We start from the raw sequence: 16,906 nt of genomic DNA, 5'->3' as shown, positions 1-16,906 counted from the left end.
GCATATCGTAGCATAGAATAATGTGATTCTCCAGGACCATTAATAAATTTGAAATTTGTCACTATCGTAATACAATTGTTGAAAATAATACAGATACATCATAGTTAAGGCCAACATCAATTTATTTTCTTCTATAGGAATAATACGGCATAATCAAAGTTAAATAAATTGTTTTTAGGTATTTACATTGGGATTTTTTCTTCTTCATCTTCAGCATAAGAAAATCGTTTATCGTTTTCATTCAGAAATAAAAATGTTATCAAGCTTTTACTTCGTAAAGCTTTAAGAGTACGTTTTTTTTATTATATGTTCATATTTCTCTCAATTTTTTCTATAATCCTAAATATTGCAAACATATGAATCTTAGCTATATTCTAAAAAAAATCTGTGTTAACTGAAAAAATACACGAAATAAAAAAGCTAAATATTTTAGTCGGTAATATAATTTGTTTTTTGTTGTTTTTACACATTTAGAACCTAAAATCACGGTTTGTTATAACGATATCTTAATTTATCAGATGGTTCACAATATTCCTTAATTATTAATTTACATAAGAATATATGAAATACTATTATTATTGCACATACAGATACCCAAAATAGTGTGGGTAAACCACCTAGTTGATGACCATGTTTATGCAGGGATATTATGTGTTGTTCATGTGCGGGAGCTAAATTTATTAAACGGAAATATAAGAAACAATTAAATTAAATGTGAAAGAGAGTAACATTTGCACTATTACCTTCCACAACCTCTTTAACATGTATAGCTTGATGAAGTTCGACTATATGCTGTTTGTCTTCGGTTATATACAGGATGGCAGTCAATGGTTCTGTTAGCTTAACAGGAAATTGTCGTCGGTTTTGACTGAAATATTTAAGAAACCAAATGATGAACTGTGAAACTTATAAAAAATAAAATATAATTAACTTACGTTAATAAAACCGGCTCATCCATACAGCCACCATCACAAGCATAATATGAACGATCTGATCTATCTAATGCCACATTTATGACAGCCTTATTGTCTTCGGTAACATTAATTGTCACATTAACATGTGTACGATTGCCATAATTCAAGCGACGAAAATGGAAATCTCTGTGCAAATATTTGGGGTGCATATTGCACTCTAAATGTTGATTACTGAATCGGAAACTTCCGAAGCTTAGTACCATTGCTTGAATTACACCAGAAGAACCAGCCCGAATTAGGTTGTGACAGCCCTGTTTTTCGAGCGTTAACATCCACGAAGAGACAACTTTGTTCAGTTTTTCCAATGAATCCATTGGTAGCCACAGATTATCAGCTTGTAAGGTATGATAGGAATCATAGCAACCCTCAGCATATGTTAAAGCCTTGGCAATATCCTGTTTGGATGGTGCAGATACTGAAATGTATTCCTCAAATTCATAACTACGAGTTTGTGATAAGACAGCGTACATTGTGGCATTGATACGATCACCATTTAAACTATTTTCCGCTTTCGAAGTACTGATCGTAAAACCTGTAGCCCACAAGTCAGACCAAACGTTAATGTGGGCCTGTCGGAAATTGTGCAGAGCCGTAGCGGCAGATTCGGTTTTTGATTGCAAACTCTGTAGTACTTTATTCATGGCTAAGGTAGCTTTTTGACCCGTCTCTGCAATAGTTGTCCTCATTTGTTCTTCGTTGTCTCTCTTCAATGGCTTTGAATAATGTACAGCTATTGGTATTTCTATTTTAATACTACCGCGTTTCTTTAATTGTATACTTCTAGAGACTTTTGGTATTACAATGGCAACCACGATAATCAAGGATGTATCCTCTGAATCTGGATTTAGAGTACCCGTAATAATTTGAAATTCCTTTGTTGATTCCGTGGAACCTAGTGGTATGGTACGAGTGTAGGGTGACTGAAAATGTACTCGTGGTAATATAAGTTCAACCTCTTCCATAGTATTGCGTGTATTTGTAATTTTAATTTCTTGCATAAGAATACTTGGATGCGTTCGGTGAGCATAATATGAATATGATACAAACATATTGGAGAAACATTGAAATCTGAAAGTAAGAAAAATATATAGAATTAAAAGATGGGAATGGGAATATTGGTATATTCCTTTTATGAGGCTTTCCAAAAACTATATGGCATTTATAAAAAAAAATATTATTCCGTCCTACGCGTACTTAGCGGTTAAAGTGTTGTAGCAGTAAAATGCTTTCTGGAAATAAATGCTCTAACGAAGCATGAATGACAAATAAAAATAATGAGATTTTTTCCATTATGTAGCTTCGTTTATAACTCAATACCCATCTTTACACCGCAATGAAATTAGTAAATAATCAATTAACCGTCTACATGATTAATAGGAAATTCACATCTTACTGAAAGATGATGCCTACCCTTCGGTGTCAATAACATAAATAAATATTTAAGAGAAACTCTCTTCAATATTTGTACTCGCAATAAGAATGTTCCAAATGCATTAGTATCAAGAATGTCTCTTGTTATTTGTAAATCGGGACGCGGAACTATTTCAACTTACCTCCAAACAATACCCGAAAGATATTCCACAACGGTTGCTTCTCTACCCGATTCGGCTGTCTGCAAAACCGAAACAATCGGATGAAACTGAGTTGGCAGTTGCATAGCTCGTCCATATTTAATATTTAAAGGGGCATCATGTGCCACCTCCAAGCCTATATAACCATTGCCCACATATGGTATAATGTTGCGTTCCTCCTCGAATGGTGGCACATGCCTTATATTGGCATCAAACTCGAAATTTTGTAAGAAAAATGGAGTCAAACGATCGTCCATGCACTGCATTAAGGGATCTAAAAGATTGCATGTGTTAGCCGATGCAGTTTCTGTTAGGAGCATGATTTCAACAACATACCTTTGTTTTCCGGTGCCCTTCCAAGGAATAGATAACGAAAAATGGGCGGCAATAAGTAAAAGACAATACAAACACATAGTAAAACCACAAAAAGCCGGCGATATGACGAAAAGTTTACAAAATCTATTTTGTATTTAGCGGTGCGAAACATATTGCTCGACATTATTTATAATCAATTATTTGTATCTTTGGCTCTACCACTGTTTATTTCAGCAACTTCACTCATAAAATCATTGTTTATCGCGTTTTTTATGATTAAAACAAATCTCTAACATATGACTGTGACAACAGGATTGCTTTTAGTTCTAACAGCGATAGATGACATATTTGACAGAATTTTAGTACTCTTAGTATTCGTTCACACTATGTTATACAAATTATTTTATGTGTTGAATTGAATTGGACCTATTTCCTTGTTATAAAAACGACGATTTGATGCAAAATCAGTCATTTTAAAATCTTATTGAGAACAGAGAATATATTTTATTCATCGGGCTAATAGAGAGAGATTTAGTGTGAAAATAGAAAAATTTTCCATAAATAACGGGTTTTATGAAAAACATAGACTTCGAAGTGGCCACATAATTGAAACATTGTGTAATTGTTTGTGCCCTTTTCCTAATTTCTTCTATTGGATTTCTTCTGTGTGCGATTGGAATAAATGTTGTGTTTACCTGTCAGTTACGGTAGCGTATATGGCCGAGCATGCCTGGAATAAATGTTCCTGTCCGATCTAGTAGATACTATCAACTGTTATATGTAGACTTCCACCGCACGAATTACTCTATGGGAGATCTTCTTAGTAAAATGTGTATTGACTTTAACTCTGTATACTCTAATGTAGATTTTTGCTTGAGCGTGGAACAAATAAAATCTAATAATTGGTATGTTCCAGTACTTTTTGAATGGTAAAGCTAGTAAAATGGAAACATTTCAAAATCGTTCTCAGAGTACAAAATAATTTGAAAAGTTCGGGAACGCAAATCTAGTAAATATGCCAAAATTGGATGACAATATTTCAAAATATACATAACAGCCAATCAGGAGTTGGCATTCCTGTTTACCATTTTTACTCGGACAATTTTTTCGAGTAAAAAGTTTACAAAGAGAACGCCATTTTGATTTTTGTTCTCTTAAATTTAGTTCAATGTTTTACCAGTTTTGGGGGTTCAGGAACGGTTTTCGAGTAAAAACTTGCAAAACTTGTAAAATTAGTAGATTCTTTTAGGTTCTGGAACGGAACTATTATTGAATTTTTAAATGAGTAGTAAAACTTAATAACAAACTGGCTATTGAAGTAGATTCTGTAGCTGGTTTTTCTATTCCACTCTCAAATCCCATCATGATACGGATCATGGTGTGTACGCGATCCCTACGTAAGGGGAGGTCGCCCCCTCGGTCGGCAGGGGTGGGAAAGAGTGGCGTGGAAACGTCGAAAAAAAATTGCCTCTGGACTTTGCTTTATTGCATTTTTTACCATTTTTTTAAAAAGAGCTCCTTAACTCTTTGAACCCCGATTTTTCCGCAATCTTAGAAAAAATTTCTGTTCACAGATTTAATGCAACTATCCTAAATAGGATATGCTCAAAATTTGACATCGCTACATCTTTGCATTCGGGAGATACAGTTCATTCTTTCGGAAAAATTAAAGTCCAATATCAAGAAAAACAAATGCAAAATCGACAGAAAAATCATATTAAATTATTCTCTATATTAATTTTTACAAGAATCAAAAATAATTTTGATGGCAAAATTCATATAATTTGAATAGGAAGCGATTTAAATAATTTCGACTGTATACACAAATTAGTACTGTACACAAATTTACCTTCTACCCTATATTGAAAAGCTCATAAATTTACCAACATTTTGATTTTTCTTTTGGTATGTGTCGTCCATAGTCAGGTCTTGACATATGATAGCCAAATAATATATATCTACTAGCTGTATATTAAATATAAGCTCTAAAACATTTTGTTGCCTGTGGGCAAAATTGGACCACAAAGGGTTAAGGGTTGTACCAGAAATTGCTAGAATTAGTGGGAATTAACCCGAAGGAACGATCCGATTTCGAATGCCCTTTTTGTAGAAGGAAGGAATATTTTTGCAGTAAGTGAGGAATTCAATTTACGATTTATAATAGCATTTATTATATCAAATCGATCGTTTGTTTAGTACAGAATATATTAAAAAAATCAGTCACAACAGAATGAACAGAACAGAGGTAAACGCCTATGTTGACCAGTAAAAGTTTTTAGGGCATTGCAGCATTTTTGATCAACATTTTACGTCACCATATCCTTGCATTCCGAAGATGCATTCTTGTTGAAAAAATCTAATATCAAGAACAGCAATGCATTGAAAAGAATTTTTTTAAATTATTCTTTGGTATCATTTTTACAAAAAGCAATTCGATTTTAATCATTTGTATTGTATACACAAGTTATAACTGCACACATTTATGCGCTTGAGTAATAATCTATATATATATATATAAGTGGGTGATTTCTACTTGAATTCGTTATGCAGTGTTGCCAACCATTTGAAATATTATATGGAAAAATTTGACAGATAATCGAGACAAAAACAAAGGTTGTTGTTGTGATACATCACTTTATTATTACATCAAGGGCTAAGCAGAATGCTCGCGTTGAGCCATCCGTTGTTGTTGTTGTTGTAGCAACAGAATACATGTTGTTTTGTCATGCATCGTCTGGTTCTGCATCCTCTACCTCCAAATTCAGGAAAGCTGCAACTTCAGCGGGCTGCGCCCAAAGAGAATTTGGCGATAGGTGAGTAGGCTTAGCTGTTGAAGAGGTGCAACGTGTCGTGTGGTCCTAAAACATGTGTTAGGTATCGAACCGTCAATTCTTGCCCAATATGAATTGAGACGGTTGCACCATCCTGATCTTAGTTGAGCTAAGACTACTCGTGTTTGCCTTGGCAGCTGCGACGGATGGCTGGACGCGAGCATTCTGCTTAGCCCTTCATGGCTGCGTATTAAGGACTAAGCAGAATACTCGCGTTGAGCCATCCGTCGCATTATATGTTATCGAATATCCAACAACCACAAGGAAACGATAACACAAACGCATATCGTTTCCTTGTGGAAACGACGGATGGCTCAACGCGAGCATTGTGCTTAGCCCTTTAGATATTAGCTCTAAAACATTTTGTTGTCTATTGTAAACATTTTGCCGTAAGGAGTTAAAATCATTTACTATGAAATTGTAAATCGTGTATCTTCTTTATTGCTGATGAATATTATATAAACACTTGTTCATCTTTGCTCTTTTTAAAATAGAAAATTCAGCTTATAAAGACAGTGTGTTGTGTGGCCAGAGCACCTAACAATTTCAATTAAATAGAAACAGCTGTTTAATGTTTACCTTCGATGAAGCAAAGCCGGCATTTGTAAACGTTTGGTGTGCTTAGATCGTGTGTGCTGCGCTCATCTTGAATTTAGTTTATTTAATTTAATATATAGTAAAACCATAATATAGTGCTATTGTATTGATCGAGATGTCCAATGACAAGCGTACGGTTTATGTCGGTTCGTTGGCGGATGAAGTCAATGAAAAACTGTTAAACGATGCCTTCATACCATTTGGAGACATTGCTGATATACAGATGCCCGTCGACTATGAGACACAAAAACACAGAGGGTTTGCATTTATCGAATATGAATCGCCGGAAGATGCAGCTGCCGCAATAGACAATATGGTATGTTTAATATAATGTTTTCAATAATGAATCAATATAAAACGCCTTCCTTTTACTTAGAATGATGCGGAGCTGTGTGGACGAACAATACGTGTGAACTTAGCTAAACCTGTTCGCATTAAAGAAGGCAGTTTCAAACCCGTTTGGGCGGACGATGATTGGCTTCAGAAACATGCCGGAGCGACTTTGGCAGAAAAGAATGAAGTTGAGGGCGGAGGTAGTGAACCACAATCGACAGAGGAAGCACAAACACCGTCAACAGGTCCCGCTGTAATCGAGAAAAGTGAAAAACGGAATCCACAAGTTTATTTCGATATACGAATAGGGGGCAATGATGTGGGCCGTATTGTAATGTTACTAAGAGCGGACGTAGTTCCTAAAACAGCTGAAAATTTCCGTGCACTTTGTACACATGAACATGGATTTGGTTATAAAGGAAGTTCTTTCCATCGTGTTATACCAGAATTTGTAAGAATATCAAAAAATACGTTGTTTCAAATAAGCACATATGTAGATAATTGAATATATTTCAGATGTGTCAAGGTGGAGATTTCACCAACAATAATGGTACTGGTGGTAAATCAATATATGGCAAGAAGTTTGCTGATGAGAATTTCACTTTGAAGCATAATGGATTCGGAACGTTATCTATGGCTAATTCTGGACCAAATACAAATGGATCGCAATTCTTTATATGCACAACAAAGTAAGTTTAAACAAACTCATAACATTAAAATTTGCCATGCTTAGAAACCTATTCTAAGCTAAATTTGTATTTCAATTAATTTCTAACATATTTATTTTTATCATTTCCAGAACCGATTGGTTAGACAATAAACATGTTGTATTTGGTCATGTAATTAGTGGAGCGGATGTTGTCCGGAAAATTGAACGTGTCGGTTCAAAAACTGGAGCAACAACGAGCAAAGTTGTTATATATGCATGTGGAGAATTGAAATGACTGCTATTAACAAATAAAAACCAAAACATGTTCAGGGACAAATTGTACATTATTTTTATCACTCTATATTCTATTTTTTATTTAAAAATATGATTAAAGTAAAATAAAATGTAAGGTAATCTAACTTTAAAGATTTAGTATTCAAAAAAATGCTATCTGTAATTGTTCCGTTAAATCACCATTTAGCGAATCAAACCGAATAATGTCATAAACAAATGAGCGTTTACTGTAAAGTCTTGATTATGACCACATATTTTTGTACATTAGGTGTGTCTGTTTAATCGATATTTTGTAACAATTGCTACCAAATGTTACGGGATGTTGTCTGTTTACTCCAAAATCCAGTAAAAGAGGACGAAAAGAGAAATCTGGTTTGACAGTTCTATCCTGAGAGCTTACTGAATGTTACTGGGTAAGATTTATCCAGCACAATATTCGATGGATTTCAATAGGCTGTTAAATTAAAATTTTTGACCAAAGTCAAAAAACATTTTTTTATTTTATGAACAGACGATTACTGAATGTTGTCTGTTTACTTTTTTTCAAAAGAGAATAAGAACGGCTTACTCTCTGAAATAGAACTTATTGCGTAAATGTTACTTGAAAAGTAACCAAGCACAGATATTCACTCACTATCAGCCTTATTCTGGATGTCAATTCCACGTGAATTTACTCGCTCTTCCCCTTCGTCTTATTCTGAACAACATTTTTGTGTGAATTTTTTCGCATTCTCGCTTTCGCCTTATTCTGAATGAAGTTCGAAAGTGAAAAAATCCGCTTTGGGGAAAAATTATGTATTCTGGATTACAGGGAGTAGGAGAATGAGATGAAATTTTGTGCGAATTTTTTCGCTAATAAATTCAAAGTGAGTTGACAACAAAAACATAAGTAATAAATATTTTTATGAAAAATATTAACACAATACTTATTCTATGACGATTTAGAATATTATAAATGATAGTAAGCAAATATTTATCTGGAAAACAGCAAATAAAATGCCTTTGGAAATCCTATTGATAATGATTCATGCTGAACCAAATATTGCCAAGGAATGTATAAAGGTAATAACCTTTATTTATGTTTATAAATGTTTTCTGATTCCAAACAAAAATAAATGACATATTTTTCAAAACCAAGGAGTTTGGTCGTAAGTCACTCGAATTCGTTCGTTTGGAATTTTACAAAAACAGGCTGTTAAGTCGAGTTTGATGTATTTTGGAGGCGAAAAACAGACATTTTGGGTGAAGATCTGTCAGCCTTATTCTGGATGTCAATTCCATGTGAATTTACTCGCTCTTTCCCTTCGCCTTATTCTGAACAACATTTCCCTGTGAATTTTTTCGCATTCTCGCTTTCGCCTTATTCTGAATGAAGTTCGAAAGCGAAAAAATCCGCTTTGGGGAAAAATTAGGTATTCTGAATTACAGGGAGTAGGAAATTTTGTGCGAAATTTTTCGCTAATAAATTTAAAGGGAGTTGACTACAAAAACATACCTAATAACTATTTGTATGAAAAATATTTACACAATACTTATTCTATGACGATTTAGAATATTATAAATGATAATAAGCACATTTTTAACTGGAAAACAACCAATAAAATGCCATTGGAAATCCTATTGATAACGATGCATGCTGAACCAAGTATTGCCAAGAAATGTATGAAGGTAATAAGGAATATTTAAGTCGAGTTTGATTTTTGGAGGTGAAATACAGACATTTTGGGTGAGGATCTGTCTCTCAAGAAAAAAATTTTAAAAATTATGGAAAACCCAAATTTGCCTTATGAGCCGCTTAACAGTGAAAAACTTAAATAAAAATTATGAAAGAACAAAAAATTTTTTTTTTCAAAAGCAAATCATAACATAACAGGCCACTTTAAGAATTTGGGGAGATAAAATATCGGAATTAAATAAAAAGGCACACAATTATGTAGTGAAATAATAAACTGTGAATTAATTAATTAAATCGTTGTGTTTTTGCCATCATAAAAAATGTTCTTTTATTTGTAATCTATTGTAGTTGTTGCACCAAATTGCATCAAAACAATGAACAGCTGTTTCACATGCCATATTGTAGGTTGCCATATTTTCAAACTTTAATTTATTTTCTTTTAATTACAAAGCATTTATACAGCGGATTCTTGATATTTCACATTTGTATTGCTATATAGTTTAAATAGCAGTAAAAAGTAACAATTTTTAATAACAAAAATCAATAAATAATATATTGAAAAATGTTACACAATTAAATTACAATGGGGCAACACACATTGCAACTTAATTTACGATATGGCAACACGAATCTTTTTTTCAACCACCATTTTCGAAAACTCGAATCCGCATCTCGCATTTTTTGCATCTCCCTATTCATTCAGAATAAGGCGAGAATGTGAAAGCGAAAATTTTTTATATGCGAGATATCTCCCTAGCAAATATCCAGAATAAGGCTGTGTATCTCAAGAAAAAAATTATAGAAAAACAAAATTTGCCTAATGAGCCGCTTAACAGTGAAAAACTTAAATAAAAATTATGAAAAAAAAATATTTTTTTTTCAAAATTATCGTTTGCATTATTTGAAGGGAGAAATAAAGGAGTAGAAGCATAACAGGCCACTTTAAGAATTTGGAGAGATAAAATATCGAAATTAAATAAAAAGGCACAGAATTATGTGCCTGTGTTTTTCCCATCATAAAAAAATGTTCTTTTATTTGTAATCTATTGTAGTTGTTGTACCAAAATGCATCAAAACAATGAACAGCATTTTCACATGTCATATTGTAGGTTGCCATATTTTCAAACTTTAATTAATTTTCTTTTAATTACAAAGCATTTATAAAGCGGATTCTTGATATTTCACATTTATATTGTTATAAAGTTTAAACCACAATAACAAGTAACAATTTTTAATAAAATAATCAATAAATAAAATATTGAAAAATATTACACAATTAAATTACAATGGGGCAACACACATTACAACTTAAATTACAATATGGCAACACACATTACAACTTATATTATAATATGGCAACACGAATCTTTTTTTCAACCACCATTTTCGAAAACTCGAATCCGCATCTCGCATTTTTTGCGTCTCCCTATTCATTCAGAATAAGGCGAGAATGTAAAAGCGAAAATTTTTGTATGTGCGAGATATCTCCCAGCGAATATCCAGAATAAGGCTGTATATTAAATCCACTCGATCTCAAACTTCTCGTTAAACCTGTTAATTTTATGCTTAATAAATGAAAAACGTACAAGAATTGAAGAGACTTTAAAATCCAAGGAAGCTCGCCATTGGCAGTATTTAGAGTTGTTTGTAATCATTGCCCAATAATAACGTCGTCCGATAAGGTCATATGATTTTACCCGAGCTGTCAAAATTTTTTCAATTTTGACTTAATCGCATGGAAAAGTAAACAAAAAATTTGACAGTTTGGAGGATTTTAAACAAAACTTGCCGATAATATTCACCTCTTACACGACCTGTTTATTGGACAATGTGTGTAATTAGGTTCGTTCGTTTACTTTCCCAGTAATATTTACTCAGTAAGAATTTGCAGAGAGTAAATACGAATTTTTCCTTTTCAAGAGAGAAAACTGCAAAAAGTAAACGAACAACATCCAGTAAAAATATTGTTTCGACACAGCTGATTAAAACAACAAACAAATTGGCGCAAACTAAAAAACAGCATTTTTATTAGAAAAAATGGATAACAAGCGGAAAATTGATGTTGTTTGTTTCCCACAAACATTTAAAAGGGTTGTGACCTGTTATTCCTGTATCTGCAATTGATATGGGGGTGGACTTAACCGATGGTGTTCCAGACATGTTAGGGATGCACACTTTTTTGTTTGGATTTGGAACCTAAAAAATCGTTCGCCAATTACTCTTGTATTACCTTATTTTTAAATACTTGCGTTTTCTTCATCCATTTTGGTATTTAATGATACAAAATCAAAATAAAATTCACAAAACAATCAATTTTCTTGAGAACAATTTTTTGTTTGTTTACAAAACATAACAAAACAGCTGATTAAATATCAGCTGATGGTACAAGAAAATTCTTACTGAGTAAATTTTCCTTGTAAGAATTTGCAAATACTCAGTAACACAACTGTCAAATCTGCTCTCTCAATTCGCTCTCTTTTACTGGACTTTTGGGTAAACGAACAACATTTTGTAATAATTTGTACAAATTCGTACAAATTATTGAGTAAACGAACGAACCTATTATCATTTAATATTCGTTTGTAGTACATTTACATTGTCCCGATTTTTGTTAACATAGTGGTTTCAATTGTCAATTCCATTGCATATATGTCAAATAAATCCTCATAAAGTAGGTTAAATGATTAAAGGCTTATTTTCTTAAAGCGGATTTACATATACCATTTGCTCATGATTAAAGGACGAACCAGGGTTTATTTTCTTAATCAGGCTGGATTTACCATGATTTCGTATAAATTCATCATACAAATTTAAATCATTATGCGGCAGGGTTATTTTAAATCATGATCGAAATCATGATACTAATGAGATGCAACGCGGTTTTGTACGAAAAAAATACAACTTTCTCACAGTGTACCAAAATTTGCAACTGTTTTCACATGTTGTTTTTTTTTCTATATTTAACGGTTACTAAATGCAAAAATGAAAATCAAAGGAAAGCAAAAATTATTTATAGAATTTTTGTGTTTCAGGTGATTTTTTACATTCCAAGAGATTACATCATTGCAGAAACATTTTCATTGCTGTAGTTTTTCTTTTCATTTCAAACAAATATTTTTGGCACCACTTCATAATTTTTTACGTATGCTAACAAATAGCAGCTGATCGACATTTAGATCATGATTAAAGTTATGTGTAAACAATTTGGGCGTATTTCAGGATTTAAAATCGTATATGTAAATTTACTTTTATAGTACGTTTATATTGTACAGGATTTAGCACATTAAATTTTTACATCATTAATAGTACGTTTACATTTAACCGGATTTCGTTAACCCAGTGGGTTTCAATTGTCAATTCCTTTGCATATATGTTAAATAAATCCTCATGTATATGCTGTTTTGCGATAGTATAAAGGAAACATATTTATCGTAGTAAAATATTTTCCATCCTTTCAGCGTCTGGAATAAAAATATTTTGTTTTATTTAGGTAAAATAAACCGATTATGTTTTTATAATATGTTTGATATAAAGAATGATTTTTTTATAATTCGTAGACTATAAAAATTATATAATTATAAAAATATATATTAATTATTCGGGACGCATTTTGTTTAGTTGGATATATTTAATGATATTGTATGTTGGTAGCACTGTCAACCATACGTTTCCAAACACTTCCTTAAAGTCTTGACAAATAAACATTAATGGCTGCCAATCTCGAACGAAGCAGTGGGATTTTTTCCAATTTTTCATTTTCGCTCCAATTTGCAAACTTTAACAAATAAAGATTTAAATAAACGGAACAGTGTATAAAGTGCAAGTTTCTTAACGGAAACAAATACCGAATATAGGCATTATGTGGCCGCAAGCACTGCAAATGACCAGAGACGAATGTCGAGGCATTTTACGGAGACTTGGTAGGTTGTCGTTCGTGTGCTGTACACTGCATGAGAAAAAGTGGTACTGTAACAGAAATAAGTGAACGATAACTTGGGACGAAATGTGGTTATGGAATGAAAGATCATTGCCCTATCTCCTGTCCATTCAAAGGCGACTAATGTTGCGCATTTTTCATCTGTTTTAGAGCTGGAATCGTATTCTCAAGTAATAAGTGTGTTTCGCGCTCAAGGAGGTCTGAGTGAAGCCAAGGCTAAACTGTTAGAGGAATTGCGTGGTATATTTCACATATCAACTGAACGACACCGTGCAGAGGCCCGACGTGTTGCCAATGATGAACAATTGGCCACAATTGCGGAAGCGTAAGTCTAACAAATAAACAACGTTGTTGTGCTCTGTCCTCTACAAACGTTTTTTGGTTCTATTTTGACAGTATATCTGGACCAAATACATGGCAAGAATGGTCGCGTGAAGGTAGACGTCCTTATCCGTTGTTGCCACGTGTGGCTCCCCATACAGCCTTAGCTCTAATTGCCAATAATGTGGCGGAGGAAACAGCTAATGAAAATCAAAAGCTTCCCTACCCTGCTGAAACTGGTGAGGCCATTAAGGAAGAACAGCAACAAATTGAAAAGCAAAGACCAAGCGAAATTGTGGAGCGTAATAATCATGTAGTAACCAGTGATCCGGTGAGTACTTGGACATATATGTGTGCACTGCACCTGTCACATTGGTTACCCATTCGCCAATGTTATATAAGTGGATTTACTAATTGATTTGGATCGATCTTGAGATATTTATTCTCAAATTGTTTTCAATTGGATGCTGATACAAGTATTGAAGGCAGTGAAATATTTGTTAGGAAATGTTGGTGTACATTAGCGAAAGCAAATGTATTTTGCTTATGCGATAATCATTCACAATAGTCTAGTGTTTACCAATTTTGTTGACAGGGTTGTATTTGTGCACTTGGAAAAGTAGTTAACGGGTAAGTATAAGAGTTGCCAGATGATTAATCTAATGGAGTTTGGGTAATCGACAGAGGGAACTAATGATGACAGGAACCGTAACGGTTATAAGTAAATCAGTTATAAAATACAAGTTATTTTGTGCCCTAAATAAAATTAATTAAATTATCACGTATTTAAGCACAGTAAAAGAAAAAAATCTTCGACGTTGGTTTGCTAAAGTGATAAAATCGAATTAAACAAAACAGAAATTAATATGGGAGATTTCAATAATAATATGTTTGATCTGCAGCGAAGTTTAGTTGTAAGGGAAATTTGTAGCAGATTAAATTTATCTGTTGTCCACAACTCAATGCCCACACACGTCGATATTGCGCATACCTCTACTTCTTTGTTGGATTATTTTTTTGTGTCGTGTCTGAGTTTGGTAGCATGTTCAAATCAGTTTTTGTGCCCTGGTATTTCTGATCACTCGTTCATCTTTCTATCAATTAATGTTCCCAGTTTTTGTGTGCAGAGTTTTTATGAATATGCAGATTTCAGTTCTGTTGATCCTGTGGCGCTTACCAGCGCCTTTAATACATACAACTTTGGTGAGCTTTATTCTGTGGTAGATGTTGATGCCCAGCTTGATATATTGAACTGTGGTCTTCGGCACTTGTATAGTGTAGTTCCTGTCAAAAGGAGATTTTGTAAAATTAATAAAGACGACTGGTTTAAGTCTGCTGAAATTCGGTATCACTTGTCTCTTCGTGACATTTCTTATAGGTCCTATCTTCGTGACAAAAGTGTTGAAAATTGGAAGTTGTTTTGTCGCTGTCGTAACCGAGCCAAAAAAAAACTATAAGAAAACTAAAATTTATTGCTCATAGGGATATGTTTGCTAATAAATAAACAAAGGAAGTGTGGTCAATTTTAAATAAAAACAGTTTGTGTACTGATGACAGAGAAGTCGGGAATGTTGATGTTGAGGCTCTGAATTCAGCTTTTGTTTCGAATCAATCCGTAGATGTTTTTGATGTTTCTTGTATTCCTGTTGATGCTTTTGATGGTTTTTCCTTTCGTGCAATTGATTATGCTGAGATTGTTGATGCTTTCAATAAAATCAAGTCCACGGCAGTTGGTTATGATGGATTTCAGCTAAAATTTCTAAAACTTGTTTTCCCCCTTGTTGGTCAATTTTTGTTGCACGTTGTCAATTCAATGTTAACAATGTCTGTGTTTCCAGAGATGTGGAAAATTGCAAAAATAGTGTCAATTCAAAAAAAGAATGGTGATTCTAGTGAATATAGGCCTATATCTATAATGCCGATTCTTTCTAAAATGGTTGAGTATGTCATGAAAGATCAAATGCTAGTTTATATTGGTGAAAATTCTCTATTACATGAGAGCCAGTATGGGTTTAGGAGTAATCGCGGCACTGCATCTCTTCTCGTTGGATTGACTGACAATATAAGGAAGACTGTTGGTACGGGAGGTTGTTGTGTGTTGTTTTCAGTAGACTTAGAGAAAGCCTTTGACAAAATTAATCACGCTAATTTAATAAGAAAATTGCCTCGTTTGTTCAATTTTTCGTCCTCAGCTTGTAAGCTTATTTCGTCGTATTTGTTTGGAAGGAAGCAGTATGTTTGTTGTAGGAATGTTGTTTCTGGAATGCTCCCTGTGAGTAGTGGTGTACCCCAGGGGTCTGTACTTGGGGCTCTATTGTTTGTTATGTATGTTAATGATTTGCTAAGTTGTATTAGTAGTAGGAGCTGCATGTCATTTGCATTTGCTGATGACTTGCAGATTTTGTTTAAAGGAGAATATGTGTTTTTAGATGTTTTAACGTGGTTATCTGCAAACGGACTCTCAATTAATACACGTAAGAGTAAAGTTATGTTTTTTGGGAACTTGCAAGATAATTCAGTAAATGTTTCCATTTATAATAATTCTATAAATGTTGTAAGCTCTATGAAATGTCTTGGTTTGTTTCTTGATAGTAGTTTGGTGTTTGATGTGCATGTTAATTCTTTGGTGTCCAAGGTAAACTTTATTTTAAGAAAGTTGTACTCTTTGGATATGGCTCCGCCTAAGAGCATTAGAATTCAATTGGCCCATGCATTGATTATGCCAAATTTTTTGTATTGTATTGAGATTTTTGGGGGTTGTTGTGGATATGTTTTACGTAAAATTAAACTATTGTTCCATAGGGTTATGCGATATGTATATTGTGTTAAACGTCGTGATCACATTTCTCCTTACGTTAAAGAGTTCCTCGGTTGTACCTTTGAAAGTTTTGTGAGTTTAAGGTCAATGTTGTTCTATAAGGTATTTAAGTTGCGGACTCCTTCCTCTGTAGTTGATTTGTTTATGTTTTCTAGATCTGTTAGAAACATACAAATACTTGTTCCGCGTTTGTGTCCTTTATTGGAAAAAGCCTTTTTTGTACGAATTTCTAGAATTTTTAATACCTTACCGCCTTCTCTTAAAACATTTAACTCATCCTTAAAATGTTATCGAACTCCTTTATACGATTACTTCAACCTCAATTCATCTTAAATTCATAGGTTTTGCTTATTTGTTTGTGTTTTTATTGCATAACTGATTTCAACATTTAAATATTTAAATACAGGCGGAAAAAAATCATTTTTGGAATGTTTACATTGGAATAATTATTTGATTTATTTAACTCGTGAACTTCGGAAATATCCATATACGTGTATAAAGTGTAATAGACGTAGCAAACGTTATTTATTTACATAATTTAACAACGTGCAGTTATTTTCTAAATGATTTTACTTATCACCAAGGTATATG

General features: G+C 33.3%; 3 protein-coding genes across 3 annotated transcripts; 2 read left to right on the top strand and 1 right to left on the bottom strand.

Annotated features, from left to right (window-relative positions):
• Window positions 1–457: 457 nt before the first annotated feature.
• On the bottom strand, window positions 458–3,117 carry LOC133326871 (uncharacterized protein KIAA2013 homolog). The gene is made up of 5 exons (XM_061535479.1): window positions 2,882–3,117; window positions 2,528–2,819; window positions 936–2,042; window positions 744–868; window positions 458–671 (listed from the first exon to the last, which is right to left on the bottom strand). Exons 1-5 carry the CDS (start codon window positions 3,042–3,044, stop codon window positions 484–486), a joined length of 1,875 nt encoding a protein of 624 aa, XP_061391463.1. The 5' UTR covers window positions 3,045–3,117; the 3' UTR covers window positions 458–483.
• Window positions 3,118–6,403: 3,286 nt separating this feature from the next.
• LOC133326870 (peptidyl-prolyl cis-trans isomerase E) lies at window positions 6,404–7,565 on the top strand. The gene is made up of 4 exons (XM_061535478.1): window positions 6,404–6,604; window positions 6,665–7,072; window positions 7,138–7,310; window positions 7,421–7,565. Exons 1-4 carry the CDS (start codon window positions 6,404–6,406, stop codon window positions 7,563–7,565), a joined length of 927 nt encoding a protein of 308 aa, XP_061391462.1.
• A 5,375-nt stretch (window positions 7,566–12,940) lies between these two features.
• LOC133326868 (BRCA2-interacting transcriptional repressor EMSY-like) lies at window positions 12,941–13,828 on the top strand (the record flags this gene model as incomplete). The annotated part of the gene is made up of 3 exons (XM_061535476.1): window positions 12,941–13,159; window positions 13,327–13,501; window positions 13,573–13,828. Coding segments are annotated over exons 1-3 (492 nt in total), but the record flags the coding sequence as incomplete, so codon positions are not given.
• Window positions 13,829–16,906: the final 3,078 nt, after the last annotated feature.

The sequence above is a fragment of the Musca vetustissima genome, unplaced genomic scaffold (genome assembly GCF_032173495.1).
Source record: "Musca vetustissima isolate MV318-11 ecotype Yass unplaced genomic scaffold, APGP_CSIRO_Mvet_v1 utg77730, whole genome shotgun sequence".
Classification (NCBI taxonomy): domain Eukaryota; kingdom Metazoa; phylum Arthropoda; class Insecta; order Diptera; family Muscidae; genus Musca; species Musca vetustissima.
The sequence above is the reverse complement of the archived record's forward strand: the minus strand, read 5'-3'. Positions and strand labels throughout refer to the sequence as shown.